The 24897-nt window shown below is 37.5% G+C and overlaps 1 protein-coding gene across 2 annotated transcripts; it reads left to right on the top strand.

Annotated features, from left to right (window-relative positions):
- Positions 1-141: 141 nt before the first annotated feature.
- On the top strand, positions 142-23538 carry desi1b (desumoylating isopeptidase 1b). 2 transcript variants are annotated; one of them, XM_079595728.1, is made up of 7 exons: positions 142-537; positions 742-763; positions 970-1039; positions 1546-1655; positions 2387-2509; positions 2605-2691; positions 22399-23538. In XM_079595728.1, the coding sequence occupies exons 1-7, from the start codon at positions 450-452 to the stop codon at positions 22571-22573; spliced, it is 675 nt and encodes a 224-aa protein (XP_079451854.1). In that variant the 5' UTR covers positions 142-449; the 3' UTR covers positions 22574-23538. The 2 variants fall into 2 exon arrangements, with proteins under 2 accessions (XP_079451854.1, XP_079451855.1); XM_079595729.1 differs by lacking the exon at positions 22399-23538 and adding an exon at positions 9323-10358 and having other exon boundaries at positions 143-537.
- The last annotated feature ends 1359 nt before the right edge of the window (positions 23539-24897 follow it).

Raw genomic sequence — 24897 nt, 5'->3', positions numbered from 1 at the left:
TGATTCCGGTTGATTCTTTGTTGAGCATGAGCAGTCGTGCGTGTTTTAGGCATAGACAGTATATAAACGGTTTTAGGTTGCCATCTAGCGGTTTGGAGGTTTTTACAGATGTTTGGTAATTTTTTTTTATCTCTGCTGCCATTGGTCGGGTCTCCAATGAACAAGCAAATTTGTCACAACCGGTATCAAAATATCTTGAGTCACTCTGTGGCGAAGCTGCCTTTGAATGCTGCGTCGGACCTGTTCAATATTTTCTTGAAATCATTTAAACTCAACACGAATGCGTTCCTTGTGTGAATGTTTAATGCGATGATGGGAATTTGAGCCAGCAAAACAGTGAAGTCTTGTTTTTCAGTCAGAGTGAGAAAAACGAACTTGTTAAGTTTCAGTTTGCTAGCAGTAGCATTGGGGTTTTGTTTGTAAACACACGTTTGTCTAAAGTCGTCGCGATGGCTGATGGAAGTTCTTACAACGCAAATTTGTACATTTATGACCTGTCAAAAGGACTGGCCCGTCAGCTGAGTCCCATGATGTTAGGTGAGTTCTTCAGATGGCCGGAGGATGTTGGTGATGCTTGTAGAATAGAGCTTCATGTTTTTGTGTTGAGATTGTTTTTGTTTATGACAAATATTTTTCATATATTTTATACATGTTAAAAAGCAAATATACCGTATTTAATGCCACCTTTAGAAAATATGTAAAGAAATACTGACAACAATTATTCTATATCTAAACTGACAGGAAAGCAGGTTGAAGGAATATGGTGAGTATTTTGAACCTTTTTTTATTTTTATTTTTTACAAACCTTGCTACTACTTATTATCAGGCAGATATAGATATACATTGGGGTCCAAAGGTCTCAGACCACTAGTGAAAATGCTTAGGTTTTGATTTTTCTTCTTTTAATTTTATAAATAAATAAACAGTCTTTATTTAACTATATATTGTTCTTAATGTAACCTAATGAAGGCACACATCAATAGTGGCTTATGGAGAAGAGTTTTTCTATGGAGGAGGGGGCATCACAAGCTGCTATCCGGTAAGAAATTATCATTGGATCTTTATGCATTAGACTACAGTTTATTTCTTAAAGTAGCCATGAAATCAAAATGGACAATTCATATTTTTTTATGGAATATTATAAATGATTTGTCTGTGGTCATTAGTATTTTTTTGAAATTCATGTGCCCTCATAATCTCTTATCAAAACTTCCCTTCCCTCTTGCAATGTCATTCTTCATTCTCTCTGATGACGTGTTTTTGTCAGCTTGAGGGCGGGACAACCTGTCACTCACATGAGGTCACAGCTTAAGTAATATCAAACCACAATGATCCAACGATAATCAATTCCTAATGGACAAAATTAAGTCCTGCCTTTTTTTCTTGTTTGAGAAATCTTGTTGACTTTATATAACAGGGAAGATAAGACTATCACAAATTCAGTTTCATGTCAACTTTAAGAAATCTGCAAGTTTAAGGCTACGTTATATATTTGGAGATATTCTTTGGAGATTAGAAATATCAAGAAATACTCTCATGTTTCAGGGTGGTACTATTCTAGGCGTGCCCGATTCCACAGTGAACCTTGGAGACACCGAAGTTCCCCGGGACCTCTTTCTGGAATATCTGTCTTCTCTCAGGGAATCTACTTACAGGTCAGTATATTTTTGCATTTAACAGGAAACTAGGGGTGTAACAATATATCGTGTTACAATATATCGCAATACAAAATGTTCTAGTTTTCAGAGTTTTAGTGTCAGCAGTACTACATTAAACTGCTATATATAATGTTGAATATAAGGTATACAAATGCAATGGGGGAGTATTTGTGGGTCCTGATAATGCCAAATGTCTTATGTTATCAGTAAAAAGTGGCCTACATTATTTTAAATAGTGTAGACAGAGTGTAAGCATATTAGTCTAAAATAATTCAGTTTTTTTTAGCTTCAGAATCATGAATATTTGTATTCTAGTGTCACTATTGTCCTGTGCATTTGGGTTACCAGCACCAAGTCCAAGCCTATTAATTTAAACCCACAATGTAATATCAAATTTAGCATTTTTATAAACAGTAATTTTTTTGTTAATTTATGCCTTGGAGTATCGCAATAATATTGTATCGTGACTTCAGTATCGTGATATGTATTGAATTGTGACATGAGGGTATCGTTACACCCCCTACAGGAAACTGCAAGTGTTGTTGAAATTGTCTTTTTTTTTATTATTATAATTTTCTAGTTTGATATTGAGAGAAAATATGGCAGACATGTTTGAGAAACCTATTATAATTATTGTTGCTTTTCTGTTTGCAGTTTGCACTACTAGTGGTACAGAAATGACACCCTTTACACATTCAAATCTGTACTTCCTCCTTTTCTTTCCACAGCCCTGAAAAATACCACCTTTTTGAACACAACTGCAACACCTTCAGTTCTGAGGTTGCACAGTTTTTAACAGGATCAAAGATTCCCTCATACATCACTGACCTCCCATCCGAGGTGCTCGCTACGTAAGTTTGCCCTTACAACTTTGCAATGAAATATGTCATTGACACTAGTAGTAGTAGTAATAACTGTATTGAATTGCATGATTTCTTCTCCATAGACCTTTTGGACAAGCGCTCCGTCCTTTTCTAGATTCCGTCACTATCACTCCACTGGGGAACAATGGCATGAATGGATATGGCCAGAGGTAGATCTTGCTGCATCTACGAATGTATTATTACAACAGTCAAAGACTAGTCACATAGTGCTTTTCAGATAAGAGAATCGTGTAAACAAAAATAGCTCTTATATAACAGCAGGTCTTCCAGTTTTTCTGCTCAGTGCCTTTTCATAGTGACAACTTTTCAGTCTATTGAACTTTTTAACGTTTCCTTCAGTGATCTGTGATGCATACATATGCAGCTATTAGTCTGTATAGTTGACTTTTCAGTACAGCATTTACAGCTCTGCTAGCAACCAAACCTAAAAATATATATTTTTATAAAATTACAAGTAATATATATAAATAGATTTAATGTGCCGAAAGCAAATTCTAGCAGGATTCCCCTCATCGGTCTGCAGGTGTCTCTGTCCTACCTCAACACGATCTGCAACTTCAGATGCTTTGAGAGCAATAAAGGAGGAGAATAAGGTCACTGATTCTTAAAAAATATGCGATTTTGATGTATAGACAATTCATTCTCCTTTACTGTTAATAGAGGTCATAATGTGCAGTACTCATTTCCAGTCAGTCCCTCCATACATGTTTAATCAGTCACTTTATTTGTACTTTGCTGATTACTGATACTTTATTTTGTAACTTATCGAAACCTTATCTTTATTCTGAACAGTTAACCTTTATATTAATCCTAGAGTGCCTTGAATATATACACTCAAGATGGTTTAAGGAGATCAATGTTATAGGAAGTACAATAAGTGTCATTTGTTACTCTGGTTGTAAATGGTCAAACTCTGTAAAGTCCATAAAATCAGTGCAATCATAAACGCGTTACAGTGCCATTAAGCAAATAAATCTAAAAAATAACACAATTTTAGATTAATTTCTAACTTGATATTTTGTATATGATAAACATTCATTATTCATAGTACAAAAATCTGAAGTATGATTTATTTCATTTAGTTCAGGTTGTGCTGTCTCGCGTATCTGTGCTACTGTTGTTCTGTAAATACTATTTAGAGCTCTTTATTCCTCATCCTCTTTAGACCTCATTCATGTATTTATGAGTTTAATATCATTGTGTCCCTGTTTGAAAAACATAAAGACAATATGAAAGTATAAAGAAGTGGTGGTTCTGTTTTGAATTTTCAGATTGCATGACTTTAGTAATATATTCTGATAAATGTTATTGTAATGAACAGTCCACTGGAGGCGAGTTGAAGTGAACCCATGTGCAGTTTATTGAATCCAAAAGTGAACAGATACAAGATAAAGACTTGACAACATGAACAGAAAAAAACCCCTCACCAACAGTGGTTCACAGGGAACAAAGCTAGACGAGACAATAGGAACATTAGGACTATTCATACAGACTAATGAGAAGAAAGAAACAACTGTGAATAATCAAACAATGAACCAATAGCAAACCAGAGCAGAGAATCACATGACAGGATCACATGTGGACAAACCAGGAAACGTGACAATGAATAAACTTCAAAATAAAAGACCTAAGAACATGAACAAAACTCACAATTAAACGTGATGGTTATTGACCTCCAATATATGCATTTTGTGAGTTTCCAGATGTAAATGTTACCATGGTCATTTAAAAATATCCTGTATAATTGTTTTGCATTTTAAATCTTTGGCTAGCTTTAAAGGTGCATAGCGCAATATTCTGAATTTTTGCAGAACTATGCCACCTCTGGCGGCAAGCGAAACTGCAGCCAGAGATGTGCACGCACTAGACAAAAGTTTTCTTTTTTTTATCTTACGTGGAGTTTGCGTTGGTGTTTGAAATTAACTACAAGCAGGTCTCTTACAATCCATCTTCTACAGAGAATGCCGGCGAATACACAAACCTGCCAGACATAGCTATGTGAGCGTGCCGTGAACGCGCATGACGTCACGCCCAGTCTCAAATTCCGGCCCGAATCCCTCTTATTTATTTTACTTTACAGGATTGACAATCTCAGTGATCAGAGAAGGGCTCATTCAGCCCATCAGGCAATTGTTTAAGCATGTATGGGTTAGAAAACGGGTATTTTTAACATGAAAAGTTGCTTAATGCACCTTTAAGCAACAATGTTTCAGATAAATGTCTGAATAGATAAATGAATGAAACGTATACTGTACAAGTACAACAGTCTCTACTTTTAATGTTGCATTTGAATTGCATCATCTTGTTCACATCCTCTATCATCATCTTTCTTTAAAAGGTTCTTTATACATAGTGAAAATATGCTGATGACAGCTTAACTAAGGCAGTCTTTAAAAATACAGAAAGAGAGCTTTGTACTCTCTATCCATTTATTTGCTTAAAGTTTTCCAGCTTTTTCGTTCTGAATTTGAGTCTTGTAAATCCACCAAATCAGATACAGACTCTCATTTCTATGTCACGTATGGTTGGCACTCACATGGCAGTTTTCTTCTGGTAGCTGTCCGCTCTCACAATCCCTGACATTTATATGATTTCATGGGCCATGCCACTAATTAACCACTACGGCTTTTCAGGATGTGATCCTCTCATCCAATATTACTGTCACAAGCTGATAAAAAGATTTTACATCTAATCATGTGGGTAATGTACTTTCAGTCCCATTAAAATAAGAGGGCAGAAGGGCAAGGGAGAGCGTGAGACTGACTCCACTGCTCATGAGATGAGCAGAGACATTTGAGAACATGTGTGTTTATAGCATACAAAAATACATTTATAAAACATAATCCTTAAAATGTACAGTAGGTGGTATTAAACATAATCCGACTGTTGATGTCTTCGTCTGCAGCTTGGGCTGTGGTTTACATTAAAAAACTGATCCGTTGTGTACGAAAGTGTTATTAATATAGATGCATAGGTTATGTGTGAGTTAGGTAAAGCTGAATGACAGATTGTTTTTAGTGTATTATACAGACATGGGTGCATGCGCAAAAAAACACAAAAATAACAACTTAATTCAACTATTCGTTTTCTTCCGAGTGTGTTCACGTAGTGTAACAGCGCAGCGCTTCTGGGTTGTACGTCAGAACGTAGGCTCATTATTGGCCAGCATCACACACACATGACCAGTGTCGGCCATTTTATTATTTAATAAATTAACTCAATTAATATTAACTTGGGTTTTCTGAGTAATAAAGGCATATGCGAATAGTACTGTAACGGTGTTGTTTATTGTGTCATGTTTGTGTTTCACTGTCTTTGGTTTTTGCATTTAGTTTGTTCCTTGTTTCTCTGCCTTGTTAATTGTATTCTGTTATCCGTAGTCATGTTAATTATTAGCTCCCTTGTTTCAGGTGTTTCCTTGTTAGTTCGTTATGTCCCTCTCATTGTCATCATTTGCCCCAGCTGTGTCTCGTTCCCTGATCCCCTGTGTGTATTTAAATCCTGTGTGCTCTTTTGTTCGTTGTCAGTTATTGAATATATGTACGTTCCTGTTCCGAGTTTTCCCGTTCTGTGTTTATTAAAGTCTACTGCTGCATTTAGATCTGACTACCGCCTTTGCTTCCACGCAATTTGTGACAAGTACCTTACAATTGAGTTAACTAAAAAGTAGTGTATTTATCTATAGTGCCTTGCCTTTAAATCTCAATGAGGTAGAACAGTCTTTTTTATTATTTCATGGCTCATAAGCTGTTTTACCCATTTTATTTAAGACAAAAATGTAAATGAAGCAGGAAAACAAGGCCTTTTAAATGGCTAATAAGAGTCTTCAAATCTCCAAATAGAGATTAAAGGGATGGTTCTGAGTAATTTCAACTATAGGGTCTTAGGTGCACCATGACCTCAAGCCAAACCCCACTTGAGGGGTCCGTGAGGGGCTGCCGTAGTCTTTACTTTCGTTTTGTATTTGTTTTATTTTGGTATTAAAAGGCTTTAAATGTTTGCCGGTTCCCGCCTCCTTCTTCCCACAACAACGAACTTTGCTACAACCCTATTTACCAGTTTTGTGGTGAACAATGAATCTGTCCAAGTTCATACACAGAAAAAAATGTGTTTGAATCTTTAATCAAAATCTGAACATTTGCTTCCGCTCTGGAATGGTGTAACTTCTCTGACGACGTCAAGTTTGACGGCTTGGGTTGAATATCCTTTAACCACTCTCCTGCAACTGTCAGTTTTCTATGAGTGAGGGATGGAGAGGAGGTGTACTAAAGTAAAACCCTGCCCTCTATTCAATAATCCGTTTCACTTGGAAATACGTCAAAAACACTGGAGAAAAGTCGGTTGCAACTTCCGGTTCACGGGGACTTTAAAGCACCAGGCATGTGAACTTCAAATGGAAAGCGCTCCTGTAGCTAGGGTTTGAATGTTCTAAACAATGAGCTAATAAAGAGTGTTTCTTTCCTCGTTTTCATTATTCATGGCACTTTTCTCTGTACGAGACTGGGGGGAACAGAGCTATGCTAGAGGGATTGCTCTTGGCTCTGTGAAATTTCTCATGGAACTCTTGCCTTTTTAAAATCAGGAATTTTATTTTCCTCTTCTTGGTAGCTAACAGCATGGCTGGTAATTTAGTATTGGACTTAATGCATATGGCAATCTTGTTTGCATCTAAATAATATGCATCTGAGATCAATTGAGTGTGAGGGAATTATTAATTTTTAATTACTTTTGCTTTTCATTTTGTTCTACTCCACCAGGGAAAATAGTTACAATAAGCTGTTGCATGTCTCAGAGCAAAACAAAGGTGTGTTTAGTTCCAGAATGAATCAATGTTTTGGAAGGAATTGGTTGAATGAATGATTTAATGACTCGCTCATTTTAACACGTGTCGCCACCTACTGGCGTAATGATGCAACCCACAGAAAGACTCCCTGATAAAAAGCCCACCACTAATTTACAGACTGACAGCCAGGAAGTTGGAATAAATCACAGAAATAGCTTTTTCCATTATTTAAATAAATGAATCCATCTGCCAGTTATAAAATGTCCTAATTACGTCCTAAGAATGTGTTGCTAGATGATATTCAACACATGCTGTGCAAAGACAGCTGCACTTTTCATCGGATCACTATGCGAGTAATTAGAGTAATTACTTCAGATTAAGATTATGAAAAGTGATCTATTTATGCTTCAGCGAATTTTCCCTCAGATTTCAGAAATCCAAAAATGTAGTTAATCCGTTTACTACTCAAAATAAATGTAGACTATGATGAATGTGCGCATATGAGACATGTATGCGGTTCACTCTCCACACACACTTTACAAATGTTGTAAATTAAAAGCTAAAGCACTTGTCAGAGCTATAAATAAATCGATCTGTTGAATACCTTTTATATTATAATATTTTAATATTGTTATATTTTTATGGTCTCAAGCTTGCCATAAAAATCGTATTCTTTACGTCTAACCTAATCTAACCTGTCTTTTTTTTAAGTGTGTGTTTAATAACTGTCAAAGTTTTAATGTAAATTGAGAGATCAGAATTTACTTTGTCATGACTCATAATTATTTTGCAATAATATTAACTATAAAAATAACAGTTCCAAATTAATATTTCCAAACTAATATTTTTCTATTTATAAGTTATTTTTGTAGAGTCATTTTTTCAGATGCTTTCACAAAACATTTGAAAAAATCATATGTGGAGTGATATCAGATGATAAATTGGTTGCTATTCAATCATATTTTCCCTGAGGAATGCAAATAATTAACATTAAACCCAACTCAACTTTAGCATTTTCATCTTTTTATTATATCATTTATTTTTGCTTTAAAAACAATACAATTCTATATTTGCACCACTTGGGGAAGGTAAAGAGTGTTTGGTGAGTTCAAATACGTAATACAAAAACAGCGTTTAAGATCCCACGTCACTGAAATGGTAAAAATGAATTTAGAGACAATTACAAATAGATAATTCAATCAAATTCAAAACCATCCCCTGTCTAATGCGCTTCAGAATGTCCCATCAAGATGCTCATATTTCTGACTGGTAGATTTAAAAAAAAAAAATGACTCAACGGTTTTCTTCAAAAGTTTGAAACCTTTAAAACCTTTGTGCTGCTTTAATTCTTAAACCGCGGGACAAAAGCAGAAGCCCCTGGCATAGAAATCCCACGTGTCTTAAATACATTCATTCCTCTGGATATTTTAAACATTATCTGCTTTCAGGCCAATGCTAAAATAAACTTGCTGATGCAAATGCATCAGTTGTGAAACTAATCCCGTAGTTTGCTATAATCATCCTGTTTGTGAACCGATTCTAAGATTTTAGACCCATCTAAAAGTAGGTTAAAAAAGAAACCTATTGCTTGGAAGGAAGGAGTAGTAAATCATGTCATTGAAATTCTGAGATGAGTGGCAGGTTTTCTCAATGGATCCAGGTGCTTCTAAACCAATTTACTATAATAAAGAACTGAGCACAGAGGAGTGACTGGCTATTTGCATCTATTTTCACTTGGAAAAGGTCAAGTTTGACAGAGTCTACTGAGACCTCAAACAGACCTGACTGTTTATGAGACATTAAAACACACCAGAGATTTTATGGCCATGAAAGGGCATATGGCTGGTTTAGATATCAAAAAATTATTTCTTTCTGATATTTCTCATCAATATCATTACTTATTCAATGCAATGTATAGGAACACCAGTAATCAAATTTACATTTCAATAGTAAAGTGTCTAGAAACCATTTTAAAATGGCATTGTCTTCCTTCACAGGAAAGATGTCATCTTGATGCCATTAAATGTCTATGTACAATCCGAATATGCCTCTACGTCAGTGGTGCCTTCGCACATATTCAAGTCGCCTATATACGGTTTGCACCGATGCACCCCATACCATGACAGATGTTTGCTTTGCACCTGTCGCTGATGAAAGTCTGGATGGTCCTTTTCATCTTTGGGACTGAGAACTCAAAGTCAGTTTTCCCCCAAAACAAGCTGAAATGTGAATTCATCTGACCGCAGCTCACATTTCCACTGTGTTTTTGGATCATCTGAGATGAGCTCGACCCCAGAGAACTCAGCAGCATCTCACTAACTCATGTATAGATTTCTCCTATAGCGTAACAGAGGTTACATTTCTTGATGCAGCAGCGGACTGTGTTTAGTGACGATGGTTTTCCAGATGTTCTCATGCAATGCCATCTGAGGTTTCTTGCCTTGCCCTTCGCAGAATGAGATTTCTCTGGATTCCCTGAATCTTTTCACAATATTATGTATGGTGGATGCTGAAAGAACATTGTAATGTTGCATTGAGAAATGTGATTTTTGAATTGAACAAAATGATGAGCCATTACCCATCTTTGCTGGCAAAGGCTGAGATGCTCCTTTTACACTCAATCACGATACCCTCACCTATTACCAATTCACCTATTCACCTGCTTAATGCGTCTGTTTCAAAAAAGTTTAACTTGGATATTCTTTTCACTTTTATTGTGGCTCTGTCCCAACGTTTTTGGAGTGTGTTGCATCCATCCAAATCAAAATTTGTTTACATTTACAAAATACAATTAATTTGGTGTGTGTGTGTAAAATTTGTGTAATGACATGTCTATTACACTGGTATTACAACTTAAACGTGGTTTATGAGGACATTTCATGAGTCCTCATAATTCAAATAGCTTAAAAAACATAAAAAACAATGTTTTATTAAAAATGTAAAAATGCAGAATGTTTCCTGTGACGGGCAGGTTTAGGGATAGTCGCAGTGTAAGGGGATAGAATATACAGTTTGTACAGTATAAACCATTACGCCTATGGAGAGTCCTCACAAGTAGAGCAAAACAAACGTGTGTGTGTGTGTGTGTGTGTGTGTGTGTGTGTGTGTGTTAAATAAAGGTTCAGGAGAATTAACAAATCACAGACTCTTTATTTCATTGCATTTTACAAAATGTCCCAACTTTTCTGGAAATAGGGTGAATATGAAGCAATGCAGAAGGGCATGTATTGATCAGTCCCCTCCAAAAGTATTGGAACAGTGAGGCCAATTCATTTATTTGTTCTGCAGACTGAAACCATTTGGGTTAGACATCAAAAAATGAATATGAGACAAGAGATCAACATTTCAGCTTTTATTTCCAGGTATTTACATCTGGATCTGATACACAACTTAGAAGATATAACCTTTTGTTTAAACATTGCTCATGCGACCAAAAGTATTGGAACAGATTAACTTAAAATAGATTAAAGTGAATAAGAGGGGGGTTACTACCTTTAGTCTCTTTTTTAGCTGGTAAAATGCATGCTCTATAGGGTTTAAGTCTGAAGATTGACTGGGCCAGTCTAAAACCTTCCACTTCTTGCCCTTGATGAACTCATTTGTTGTTTTGGCACTGTGTCTTGGGTCATTATCTTGTTGCATGATGAAGGATCTCCCAATCAGTTTGGTTGAATCTTTCTGTAAATTGGCAGACAAAATGTTTCTGTACACTTCTGATATCATTTTGCTGATGCCATCATGTGTTCCTTCATCAATAAAGATTAATGAGCCCGTCCCAGAAGAAGCCATGCAAGCCCAAGCCATGACATTACCTCCACTGTGTTTCACAGATGAGCTCGAAGCCTCTGTACTTTTGTTTATGAAGTCTTCTGTGAACAGTAGATTGAGATACCTTCACTCCTGCCCTCTGGAGGTTGTTGCTGATGTCACTAACAGTTGTTTTAGGGTCTTTCTTTACAGCTCTCACAATCATTCTGTCATCAACTGCTGATGTTTTCCTTGGTCCCATTCGAGTTCTGGTACTTAGTACACCAGTGGTTTCTTTCTTCCTCAGGACATTCCAAATGGTTGTACTGGCTATGGACAATGTTTGTGCAATGGCTCTGATTGATTTTCCATTTTCTCTCAGCTTCACAATTGCTTGTTTTTCGCCCATAGACAGCTCTCTGGTTTTCATGTTGGTTACACGTCTAATTATAAATGTCAGGCATGAAAACAGGTCAGGGGTAAAAAAGGTGAGAAGGATGCGGCATATATACCATCCCCCGAACACCCCCCCCCCCCCCCCCCCAAAAAAAAAAACAAAAACAAAACAACAACAACAAAAAAACAACTTGTAATCTGCATTGGCATTGTAGTAGGCTACCAGTGTTTCTCACAGGATTTTTGGATCACTGTGATGAGTGGTCCTCTGCCACTCTAGGGGGGTTCGGGGGCATGCTCCCCCGTAAGAAAATTTTGTGCTTTTTAATGTGAAATTCATCAATCTGGTGCAAATTAAACAAAGAAAATTTCAAAACTCTTTTAGTTACAGTGTCTGTCTACATTACTACTACAATAATAGTTATAATATTAATCCCATGATAGTAATAGCCATATAGCCTATTGTAAAACAAATGCACTGAAAAATAAAGGAAACTTTCATAATTAGTTTTGTACTAATTTCTATACTTGAAAGAGTATATTTCTATACTTCACATTAAAGATGTGATTGGGCTAGCCCAGTGTCAATCAAGAAAAGAACCAATGGGCCGCTGATCTACGTATTTCATCGGGTCTCAGAGAAAAAAAACTATTTACTACTACTATTTATCCCAAAAATGCCCCAAACCAGTCGTCTGTATGATAATCTGAAACAAGCACTGGTAAGCCGTTGTCCTGCTTCACTTCACAGATGCTGAGTGAAAGGAGAATTATAGAATGAAAGGATATTCATTTATATGACACTTTATTAATCAGGAGAACAGCTTGTTCAGCGCGTCATACGTCGTCCTTTCAGTTTCGGTTTTCAATCGATCAAGTTTTTTCACGTTCTCTCGATAAACCACCCCTTTCAATCCGATCGAAATAATTTGTAATAGAGCTGACACTTTGAGTTTTTAACGGGTTATGTTAAACCCCTACTTGTTATGTTTTTATAAAATATCTATAGTGAATGCATTATCATATCACCGTATTATTTACCGCCATGCAACTGCGAGCCACAAATTAAAGCTTGGCGAGCCGCATGAGGAGAACGCATGAGGAGCCGCAATGAATACTTGTTCCTGCTCGCTCAGCGCTCACGGCGCCCGCGCCCACTCGCGATATTATCTCGCCCACTTCTATGTCAAAATAAAAAATAATGACATTGGCAACATCGCTGTCTGTATCTGACAGGACAGTTAACATTGTAAGTTAACTTACCTCAGGCTTGCTTTCCGACGTGCGGTTCTTTGTTCGGCAGTGTGTCCAGTTCTCAGACTCGCGGTGTAAAAGACTTTGAAAACATTTCTGCCCTAACGTTACTCTGACTCGTATTGGCTGTCATGTTTCGGCATTCGGAATGATGATTGTTTTTTAAAGCTTATAGTTTTGTAAAGTTTATGGTAACTTTATAGGGGATAAATGCTGGCCTCGACCTCGAACACCCCCCCCCCCCCCCCCTCTCTAAAATATTTTCTCATCGGATCTGCACAAATCACGTAGGTGACCCTTTTAGGTTTTAAAACGGCGAATTTCGCCGAAAGGTGAGGAGTTTTCATGCCTGAAATGTAGTCTGCACAGGCAAAACCCAAATCTGAAACTGAGCGCAGACATTCAGTGCTGTTTATTGTTTGAATAATCAATGTATCAGGACACACCAGGGCAACAAAACACACCTGTCAGTCACATGTTCCAATACTTTTGGTCGCATGAGCAATGGGTTTAAACAAAAGGTTATATCTTCTAAGTTGTGTATCAGATCTAAATGTAAATACCTGGAAATAAAAGCTGAAATGTTGATCTCTTGTCTCATATTCATTGTTTGATGTCTAACCCAAATGGTTTCAGTCTACAGAACAAATAAATTAATTGGCCTCACTGTTCCAATACTTTTGGAGGGGACTGTATATATACATATACAGTATTCATTTTAATTTTTCATTCAATTTTTTTTGTTGTAATTTGCCTTTTTATGCAACGGGATTTGGCAAAATATTTCCTTCTAAATGTCATAATGCCCTTTGGGACTCATAACTTCATGTTAATTTTAAAACAAAAGTAACAATAAAACATTATAAATGAAATGCTGTCTTGGTTATAAACCATTAAGCTACACTTTCGTTGCTCAAATACAATACATGCACTTCTGCAATGCTTCATCATATTCTCCTTTTTTGTTAAATAGTCTGATCTCATATTCCTTTCATTGTATTCAGTGGAGAGACTGAATAATATATTCTCCATCTTATAACTAAATATATATAGAGAAGAGTGCTGTATATTAATACTTCTCCATATCAGGACTGTCAAGGCTATATTTCACGCTTCAGCAATTCATCCAAGACCTTGCATCTGACAGCATTCATTTTAAGCACAGAAGACCCGCACTGCGGTCTTTCATACTTTTACAAAAAATAAAAATAAAAATAGAGAAAGGCTGACAAGTTGCAATGACATGTGAATAAATAACTAAAAAGACTGAGACATTTTAGAAATAAAGAAAAATGAGACCCTGATGTGAGTTGATCAGAACATTGATCAGAGTCTTTATCTGTTGACAGTTCATATTTGATAAAGAGGAATCTAACATCTGACCACAAAACAATAGCAACTACGAACGATTTAAAAGTTAAATGCTGTCCTTGTTACATACAGGAAAAATGAGATTCAATGAAACATTTAAGTGAATGAATAAAGGGCAAGATAAAATATGCACATAACACTTACAAACACGGAGTTCAATTCAGAGAGCAATGTATTCTGATGAGAGGACACATTAATCTTCCATACAGCGAAAGGCTCCGGCTCAGGATACATATTAAATTAGGGGGATTATTCAGATTCAACATCATAACATCTTTTCAGCCTTCCTTATGATTGTTCTCCCACAAATAAAAATGTTGTCATCAACTCACTCTCATGTCATTCCAAACCTGTATAAGTTTCTTTCTTCTTTAGAACACAAAAGAAAAAGTTGTCAATAATATACTGGTCACTTTTTTCAATGTAATTGCGATGAATGTGTAGTACGGCTTTCATGCTTCAAAAATGTCAGCCATGGTGAACAGTTTGACCAGGCTGGGAGACTAAACTAAACCAGCAAACCATCTTAAACCGGTTTAAACTGGTTTTGCAGCAAAAGCACCATCAAAGTGTCATAAAGTGTTCCACCTGACTTGTATGCTCGTATCATCTTCATTCACCCCTTGTGATCATTTATCAAACAATTCCACTAATTCCACTAATCTGATAATGCCTTCAAATATCAGTAAGTGTGTGTGGTCTATGTCTTATGCTCCATTTAAGAAATTGTTCCCTGTGCTCACTTCCTGTGGTTTGATCCTGTTTGGCTTCATTCGAAAAGGAAGGCATCAAGAAACCTCTGAATCCAATGTTATCTTTACTTCCTGTCTCCTGAGATACCTTCATCAGATCGATTTTTGATGGCAGCACAGATGTATCCTTCGCTGCCTTTGATATTCAATTCAATTAAATTCAAATTTATTTGTATAGCGCTTTTCACAATACATTTTGTTTCAAAGCAGCTTTACAGAAAATGCATTTCAGAAATGAACATACAAAAATACAGTTAGTTAATCATAAATTTAGGGCATAACATATCGCCGGCGTCTCGTCACAGGCGTCGAGTCGTCTCTTTTGGGCATCTGAAGTCTCCATGAGGGGCTGGATACGTAACTGGAGCTGACGAACTCTATTTGAGTTATCTCGGGACAGGCGTCCCGAGATAACAACAAAAGAAGGCAGATGGGAAATAATTAGCGTAGCTGCTGTTCATAATATGAATGCATTTGATCTGATTTAACTGTAGTATAAAAGGTATGATATGCATTATGTGAATGCTTGGCTAAAGAGATGCGTCTTTAATCTAGTTTTAAACTGGGAAAGCGAGTCTGAACCTCGGACAATATCAGGAAGGCTATTCCAGAGTTTAGGAGCTAGATGTGAATACGCCCTCCCTCCTTTAGTGGACTTAGATATCCTAGGTACGACCAGAAGCCTCGAATTTAGCGATCTTAAAGAGCGCGATGGATTATAGGGCGATAGAAGATCCCTTAAATACACAGGAGCTAAACCATTTAGGGCTTTATAGGTCAGTAGCAATACTTTGTAATTGATACGGAACTTAATAGGTAACCAATGTAGAGATGATAAAATTGGTGTTATATGATCATATTTTCTTGACCTAGTAAGAACTCTAGCAGCTGGATTTTGGACTAACTGTAGCTTGTTTACGGAGGATGCAGGACAACCAGCTAATAAAGCATTACAGTAATCTAGTCTCGAGGTCATGAATGCATGAACTAACTTTTCTGCATCAGAAACAGAGAGCATGTTACGTAGCTTAGCAATGTTTCTAAGGTGGAAAAAGGCTGTTCTTGTGACATTTGAAATATGATTTTCAAAAGACAAGTTGCGGTCTAGTATGACACCCAGATCTTTTACTGTAGAGGATAAAGTAACAGGACGTCCATCTAGATTAAGGTTGTATTGTAAGAGGTTTTGTGGGCAGTTTTTTGGACCAATCAGTAATACCTGTTTTATCTGAATTTAATAGAAGAAAATTACACGTCATCCAATATTTTATATCTTTAACGCACTCTGTCATTTTAGATAATTTAGTGTTATCATCTGGTCTTGATGAAATATATAATTGAGTGTCATCAGCATAACAGTGGAAACTTATTCCATGTTTTCTTATAATATTACCAAGTGGCAGCATATAAATTGAGAATAGCAGAGGGCCTAACACAGATAATATTTACTGACGTAATTTACTGATTTTTCCCCATTTAAATGGACAAAATGGTAACGGTCTGATAGGTACGATCTAAACCAGCTTAATGCCTGTCCCTGAACACCAGTGTAATTTTGAAGTCGATCTAAGAGTATTTTATGATCTATAGTGTAGAACGCAGCACTAAGATCGAGTAAAACTAGTATTGAGATACACCCTTGGTCAGAAGCTAAAAGTAAATCATTTGTAATTTTAACCAGCGCAGTTTCTGTGCTATGATGTGGCCTGAATCCTGATTGAAACTTTTCATAGATATCGTTTTCTTGCAAGAAAGAGCACAGTTGAGCGGACACAACTTTTTCTAGTATTTTAGACATAAATGGAAGATTTGAAATGGGTCTGTAATTTGCTAGGTTATTTGGATCTAATTGTGGTTTCTTAATAAGAGGTTTTATAACTGCCAGCTTGAATGTTTTTGGAACATGTCCTAAAGATAGAGACGAGTTAATAATATTGAGAAGAGGCTCTTCCACTACAGGTAACACTTCTTTCAGTAGCTAGTTTAGTGGGTATTGGATCTAATAAACATGTTGTTGGTTTAGATGCAGTAATAAGTTTATTTAGCTCTTCCTGTCCTATAGTTGTAAAGCGCTAGTTGTTCTTGAGGGGCGATAATTGAGGCTGAGCCTGAATCATAAGACGCTGTCAAAGATTGTACATTTACAATTGTATTTCTGATGCTTTCTATTTTCTCAGAGAAGAAATTCATGAAATCACTACTAAAATGTAACGGAATATTTTGGTCAGGTGATGTCTGTTTATTTGTTAGTCTAGCCACAGTGTTAAATAAAAACCTTGGATTATTTTGGTTATTTTCTATTAGTTTGCGGAGATGCTCAGCCCTGGCTGCTTTTAGAGCCTTTTTATAACGTGACATACTGTCTTTCCACGCGATTCTAATGACCTCTAGATTAGTTTGTTTCCATTTGCGCTCTAAGTTACGAGTTTCTCTCTTGATAACATGCGTAGCACTGTTGTAAATTACCATGGTGCTTTAGTTTTCTCTCCAACCTTTTTTAAAACCTGTTAGCGTTCAGCCAGAGCGAGGACGCACTGAAGCGTTTTTTTTTAATAGTTCAAAGTTACTATCAGATTTAATGTTATTACCTTGACAAACTATACATCATTAAAAAGATATAAGTCTCACGTTTCAGTATTTGACCACTATTGTATTCTGAGAAACTTATAGTGACAGTTATGTCTTAATTTGTGTCAGGATTTATGTAATGAAAAAAATTGTCGATGAATTATGAGCGTCAGCTGCTCCATTCATAAAAAAACTCCCGTGCTGTTGTCATGAGAACGCTTGACAAAACAACGTCCCTCAGAGCTTTTGGCTCAAAAATGTGCAGATTTGGAGAAATATTGATAGATTATCATAGGTTTACATCAGATTTCTATAGACAGGAATAATATTTATTGAATTTATATCAAAATGCGTCGATGTAAACATAAAGAGGGCTGGATACTCTGATGTACTGTGTTTTCAATCCATACCAGCAGCCGGAGGGCGCTCTATGCACATGTTTTGTCCAAATATGGGAGCACACGAAGAAGAACCAACAAGTGACATTCCAGGACGTCACTCACATAAACAGAGCTAACAGAGATCGCTGTAACATGCAGATAAAGATGTTTTGAAGACAATAAACATGATTGCAATGATATTTGATTTACCTGTGTTCTTCGAGCCATGTCAGGTATTTTTATAATAATAGATTATATTTATAATGTAATGCTAATCGATATAGACTTTATCATCGTGCAGAATACTAATAATACTAATAAAATAATACATTTTCTGTCTGATTTTTTTATCTGAAGCCAAATAAGCTCGCAGAAGGTTATTTAAAACACTCGACTTGAGCTATAAAGTAAGTTTGGAGCACAAACATGGTTTTAATCTCATAAATGTCGTGTATTGATGGTGTGCTAAGCTAACATGCTAACGTTAGCTAGCTCAGGTGCACCTGCCATCTAACGTTAGCTGTTATTTTTATGATTTTTTCTAAATAGGAATGCTTACTGAACTGTTTCTTTATTCAAGAAAGGCATTTGATACAGTTTCAAATGTGAAGTGAGAACTTTGATACAACAAATTAGGGGGTGAAACAGCGTGAATAGCCAGTCGTTAGCCATTATAATGCAAACAAAAGAAATGCATATTACCAGGGCCATAACCAGGCTGGAGAGGTGTGAATGTGAGCAGGAGAGACTGACACTGAATGGGGCTCGTTTGCACCACAAAACAACAGAGACAATAGACTGAATAGATGACAATAAACACAAGTTTGCATTTTAAATTCTAATCAGATTAAAGTCATATGACATGATCTTGAAAAACATTTAACTAAATGCAGAGTTTTAGACTTATCACCTTCAAATTTTAAATATAACATGGTCAGACATGTGGCTTTAGCTGGAGTGCAATTCTAGATTGCTCCAGTGCCAACTTCAATTTAATTTTCATGAAGATGTTTCATAAAAATAAATTTCTAATAACTTACACAACTTTGAAGCTATTCATAAAATTTTTTTTTTCATTATGACAATAATTAATTCTACATTTCCAATAAAGTGCCAGGTGTCAGCTTTCAAATGAGACCATACTTGTGCTTTTAGTACAAAGGGTTCATAAACACTATCTGTTTTAGTTTGGGTATGCCATTTCTGGGGATTTTTCAAAAGTGGCGCTGCAGGCTAACAGGTTTAATTGGTTTAACAGGTCTAATTGGTGCAACAATTTCTAATGTACTAGAGAGAATAGTGCTCATACTGCTAGTCATTTCCTCTAGTTCATCTGTTAGTTTGGGTTCACTGAGGAGCGGAGATAGATCAGGTAAGCTATTCAAGAATCTATCTACAGTGGTTGGAAGGATTGTTCTACCTGGTCGATAACGCGGCGCAACATGACACATTTCAGCCGTACGTAGTATGCAAGTTACCATGTAATGATCAGTGACATCATCACTTTGCGGTGTAATATCTATATCGGTTGGATCGGTTCCATATGATATAATTAAATCTAGAGTATGATTAAGACGATGAGTGGGACCACTAACGTTTTGCTTGACCCCAAAGGAGTTTAGTAAATCTGTAAACGCAGCCCCTAACGCATCATTTGTGTTATCAACGTGTATGTTGAAATCTCCAACAATTATTGCCTTATCGGCATTGACCAATAGATCTGAGAGAAAATCTGCAAACTCTTTTAGGAAATCCGCATAGGGCCCTGGCGGTCTATATACAGTTGCCAAGGCTAGAGATAATAGAGATTTCTTTCTTACATCTAAAAGCGTCACATTTAGCACAAGTACTTCAAACGAATTAAACCTGTGGCCTGTTTTCTGAGTAACATTAAGAATATCTCTATAGATTGTTGCAACACCGCCGCCACGACCAATCAGACGGGGCACATGCTTATAACAGTATCCTGGCGGAGTGGACTCATTAAGACCGAAATAATCATTTGGTTTAAGCCAGGTTTCAGTAAGACAAAGTACATCGAAGTTATTATCTGTGACCATTTCATTTACAATAACCGCCTTAGGTGTAAGCGACCCAATGTTTAGAAGACCTAGCTTTAGACATTGTTTTTGTTCACTAATATTGAGATTTTCTGGTTTAATCACAATTAGATTTTTCTTAGATCCTGCAGTAGATTTATTATTTGGCCTCACTAAACGAGGAATATACACAGTTTCTATATAGTGTTCTACACTGGTACTTATATCACTTAATTTGGGACAGCAAAGAATGTGATTTGGACTTTGACTTACTAGTCATATGGTGTGTAACGTCTTGGAGATAATGTCCGACAGAACAGCCGCTCCGACTCTGCTGGGGTGCAGGCCATCAGCACGGTAGAGCCTAGGTCGCTCCCAAAACAGATTCCAATTATTTACAAAGAGCAGTCTCTGTTCATTACACCATGACATTAACCATTCATTTAGTGCAAACAATCTACTGAACCTTTCTTGTCCTTGTCGGTACGTGGGAAGCGGTCCAGACACGACGATCTTTGCTTCAGGCGATGTTCTGCGTACCGTCTCGATCAGGCTCCTGTAGTCCCTCTTCAGAACCTCCGTCTGCCGCAGCCTGATGTCGTTCACCCCCGCGTGCAGCACGACAGCTCCGACGCGCTCGTCACCGTTCAGGATCTCGGGGACCTGCGCAGCGACATCGAGAACACGAGCACCAGGAAAGCAGTGAGTGCGCACCATACCTTTACCTGAGGTAGCGCGGACATGCCGGACCATGGAACTGCCGATGATCACAGCGTCGTCGCGTTCCGTCTCGCGAAGAGGGGAGAAGCGGTTCCGGGTGGAGATCTCGAAGACCGGGAGGGGCGGAGAGGTCCTTGCTCTGGTCCTGGCTCGTGTCTTCCGCTGTGGAATCATCCAGGGCCCATGGTGCTGTGTCGGTGCCGGGGTGAATGAGGGCAGGGATGCTCGGGTCCTGTGCAGAGAAATACACGGAGTAGAGGAGGCCGGAGTCGAAAAGTTACTAACCACTGACTTCTGGTGATCGGCGCGTGATGCTTCAAGCGCTGATCGTCGGTCTCGCAGCTCGGCCTGCCTCCCCAGCAGATCACGGATCTGCTTCTCCACGGACTCCAGCTCCAGCCGCACCGCATGCAGCTCAAACGTGTCCTCACCTGCACTCAGAGGCAGACACACATCCGATATATTCGCCATTATAGCAGATGAACAATAAATTAGCAGTGATACTACCAATGTCACTACTAATTTAGGACTGGAATCATGGATAGAACCCGTATCCTTTCAGTGATACGAGTGTAAATAAGACGATCGATAGGCGAGGGCCGCGAGACCACGCGTGCAATGCTAGCGGGCTAACGTTAAAGATAGTAACGGAAGTTCGGAAAGTTGGATATAACTAGCGATATCAAAGCAATCTGATTGTTTTTTTATAAAGAGTAGCATCGGAGATATGTTAACACGCTGGAAAAATAGAAAATGCTCGTTTATAAATGTGTAAAGACGAAAATCAAGGATTTATGAATCAATTCGACGGAGCTCCAAACACAAACAACGCGCTCAGTCGCGACGCATGCGCAGTCAAGTGCGTCCCTCATATCCCTCAGTCGTATGCGTTCCATTCTGTGACAGTCGGGCTAGAAAAAGAAAAACGTTGTCTGAAAGTTGCGGTTGCTGATCAGTTTGTGTGTAAATGTACGTTTTTGACCAACGGTTTCCACTTCTGATGTCATTTCTAGCAAACAATTACTACTGTAGAAATATTTGTTTTTGTTCTCACCAAAGCTCACTCTATTTTGCTGTAGATCATTAAACTGTTACGCTGCCTCAGAAGAAGTATGTTTAGTGAGGTACCTTCATACAAAAATGTTGCCTGTAGAGTCATTGCCTAAGGCAGGGAAGCAACAAGTCAGCTGCTTAAGTTTTTGGATGCAGCCTTTGTCTGCCTTGTTTCTTACCATAGCAATTTATTACTCTCACCTATTCCTTGTTAGCCTCTTCTTATAGGCTACCCTTGTCTGTCGTTGTCTCTACGTGAGTTTTTGATGAGCCGTTGCGTTTGTGTTCCCCATTTGGATTATTGTCTTCTTCCTATAGGATTATTGTCATCTTTTTTCCCTGTTTCTATTTACTGTTTGTGTGTTTATTCAATAAACTCCTGAGAATAGATCTTCGCCTTTCTTCTTTCCTGTGTACTGTAACAGAACACCAATTCTGCAGAATTCGACATATTTTCTCCTAAAAATCAGTGCAGAAAATGTTATATAAACGAAACGCCTGCAAAAAATTCCATGTGGGCCTGGATTTTAACTGAGGATCGTGGGTGATGAGGCATACAGACAGTCTCAAAGAATTCGTGTAATGATCAAGAATTAAGTAGGACAACATTTTTAATAGATTTTAAAGTTTTATCGTTTATTTTGACTTAAACGTCATCAAGACGCATTCCGATCTCAAAAAGGACAGGCAAAAAAAGGGATATAAGATATAAGAGAAATATAATAGGATATAAGAGAAAACCAAAGAGATATGTGAGATGCCTTATTCATCCTGTCTTTCTTCCTCTCTTCAGAAGTCTAGGTTATGTTTGTCACATCTTAACCCTGTGTAGAGAGCTGATCAAAGACAGAAGTCCCATCCGAGCCCATCACAACTGCACACATGTGAAGAATGGAAGGGAATGGTGGAGGACAGGCAGCAACAATGCACAAATTCAAATAGTTGATTTATTCATGTTGATATTTTGACAGTGGATAGTTTGGACATTTTCTGTCTGTGCACTAAAAAATGGTTTTAGCTCTTACAGTGTTGGAGAGGAATGGTTAAAAGACATGCTGAATACTGTTGTGCTGATGGACAGGGGGTGGGGAACACTTCAAGGGGATTTTGGCATCAAAACACGTCAAATGTAAATTCATGTTCTAGTTTAATTTGACGTTCACACAGTTTACAGGCGTGTGGAACAGCGTATTACTAACCCATTACACTAACAACAAGCAACATATACTGTATGTTTATATTACAATTTACATTAACAATTTGAGTTAAAACCATGTCACATAACAGTCTCATTATGTTTTTGAATATCTTTTATATCTGCTTTAATTGCATATTAATACAACAAAAAAAATATTTTGTGTGTGTATATTTCATGTACAGGGTCGGAAAGATTTTTAAATGTTTTTAAAATAAGTCTCTTATGCTCACAAAGGATGCACTTATTTGATCAGAAATACAGTAAAAACAGTAATTGTCATGTGAATGTTCAGTTTTGGCTTAATTTTCACTGTGTTCTGTTCATGTTTGCCTGTGTTCCCTTTGCTAGTTTGTCTCCATGGTTTTTGATTGAGTCATGCACATGTTTCTGGTTATTTTAATTATCCCTGTGTATTTAAACCCTCTGTCCATTCAGTTTCTATGTCCGATAGCCTCTTCATGTGGTTGTGATATACTCTTTCTCCTGAAACTTCCTGCGTGTTCTTGTTGGATTTATTAAAGACTTTTTATTAAAGATTTAGTCAAGTTTATTTAGAATACTCCTTTCTTTTGTCATGTGCTCTCTGCAACCCACCGTGACAGAATACCGGACCTAAAGTTGGTAATCGATAAATGAGTGTGGCATTTAAATTGCAGTGATTTCCAAATTAAATAAGAGCTGTTAGTTTTGAATGATGTGTCTACTGTATATAACTGTGTTTAGTGTTTTGCAAAAAGTTTGTAACTTTTCTATTTTAAATATGTTTTAATTTATTCCTTTAGTTTTCAGCAGCCATTACTCCAGTTTTCAGTTCCACAGGATTCTTGAGAAATCAGTCTGGAAACAGCATTTACTTAAAATAGAAATTTAAAATGTCTTTACTGTCACTTTTGATCAAATTAATGCATCCTTGCTGAGAAAAGTATTAACTTCTTTAAAAATAAATATATATATTTGACTGACCCCATGTTGGTTGTGAAAACGTCTCGGGTTACGAATGTACACTGCATCCTAGGACGATGTCTGAAGCATGTGTCTAAACACGATAATAACTAGGGGTGCACCGATCCGATATTCAGTATCGGTATTAGTCCGATACTGGCCAAAATCATACAAAATATTGTATGAATCGCGGGAGTATAATCTGATCCGATTAGTCCCAAACTGTCATACAAATGCTTAACATCACCTGAGAGACATGCTGTAAAGAGAGATGAGCAACATGCCAGATTTTGCGCAGGGTTGCCAGATTTTCACAACAAAACCCGCCCAATTGCTTCTCAAAAAATAATCAAGAGTAGAGAATAATCAAGAGAAGAGAACTTGGCAACACTGGCGTCACGTGAACGGTAGCTAGAACGCGAATGAGTGAGGCGAGACCTGTCAGCATGTCAGCTGTGTGGAGTTATTATAAATCAGATATACGTATGTACAATAACAATTTTCAAATCCAAATATGTTCATTACTGGTTGTATACCAGGCAGGGACACGTTTTTGTGTATTTTGTTTTGTGATTTCACCGAAACTAATAGAGAGTCTCCGCAACCGGAAGCCTAACTATGCTCAATGCTAAAATATCACCTCACCAAGTAGGCTCACAGAGAGCCATACAACTTGGACAAGTTATCTTATGCGGAGCTCTGGGGAGCAGAGGTCTCAGTGGGGCGACTCTTTAAAGTGAGAGGAGACCTAAATACGTTCTACATTAAGGACTGCTTACCAAGGAGGCTCAAAAAAGAGCCTGACAACTCGATACTGCTATCCAAGGGGAGCTCCGGGGGCCAAGGCCCCATCTTTGCGACCACAAGAAAACAAATGTCTTTGTAGGATCTCAAGACCACAGATACTTACGAAGGTACCTTATAACAAAGAAGGGTTCACACACTGGGGCACAAAACCCACTTTCTGTCAGGTTCTCGAGATCGAAAGAGCTCATCCCAGGGACTGGAGTAGCCTGCTTCACGACCTGACTCAGGGGGAGGGTTCTGCTCTTCAGTCAAACCTGAGGAAAAAGGTTTGACTGCTCTCTAGACAGACAGGGCTTTCTAGACTCCAATTTTCACGAAGGAGCCTAAAACTAGGAAGGGTTTGCA

The sequence above is a fragment of the Phoxinus phoxinus genome (genome assembly GCF_949152265.1).
Source record: "Phoxinus phoxinus genome assembly, chromosome: 21".
Taxonomy (NCBI): Eukaryota; Metazoa; Chordata; class Actinopteri; order Cypriniformes; family Leuciscidae; genus Phoxinus; species Phoxinus phoxinus.
The sequence above is the reverse complement of the archived record's forward strand: the minus strand, read 5'-3'. Positions and strand labels throughout refer to the sequence as shown.

What these genes read in the sequence shown, in the direction of transcription:
- desi1b (XM_079595728.1), top strand. Translation starts at nt 450, where the DNA reads ATGGCTGATGGAAGTTCTTACAACGCAAATTTGTACATTTATGACCTG. An exon ending in AAGCAGGTTGAAGGAATATG is followed by an intron (nt 764 to 969) that starts GTGAGTATTTTG and finishes AACCTAATGAAG; the next exon opens with GCACACATCAATAGTGGCTT. An exon ending in ATGAATGGATATGGCCAGAG is followed by an intron (nt 2,692 to 22,398) that starts GTAGATCTTGCT and finishes TCCTCTCTTCAG; the next exon opens with AAGTCTAGGTTATGTTTGTC.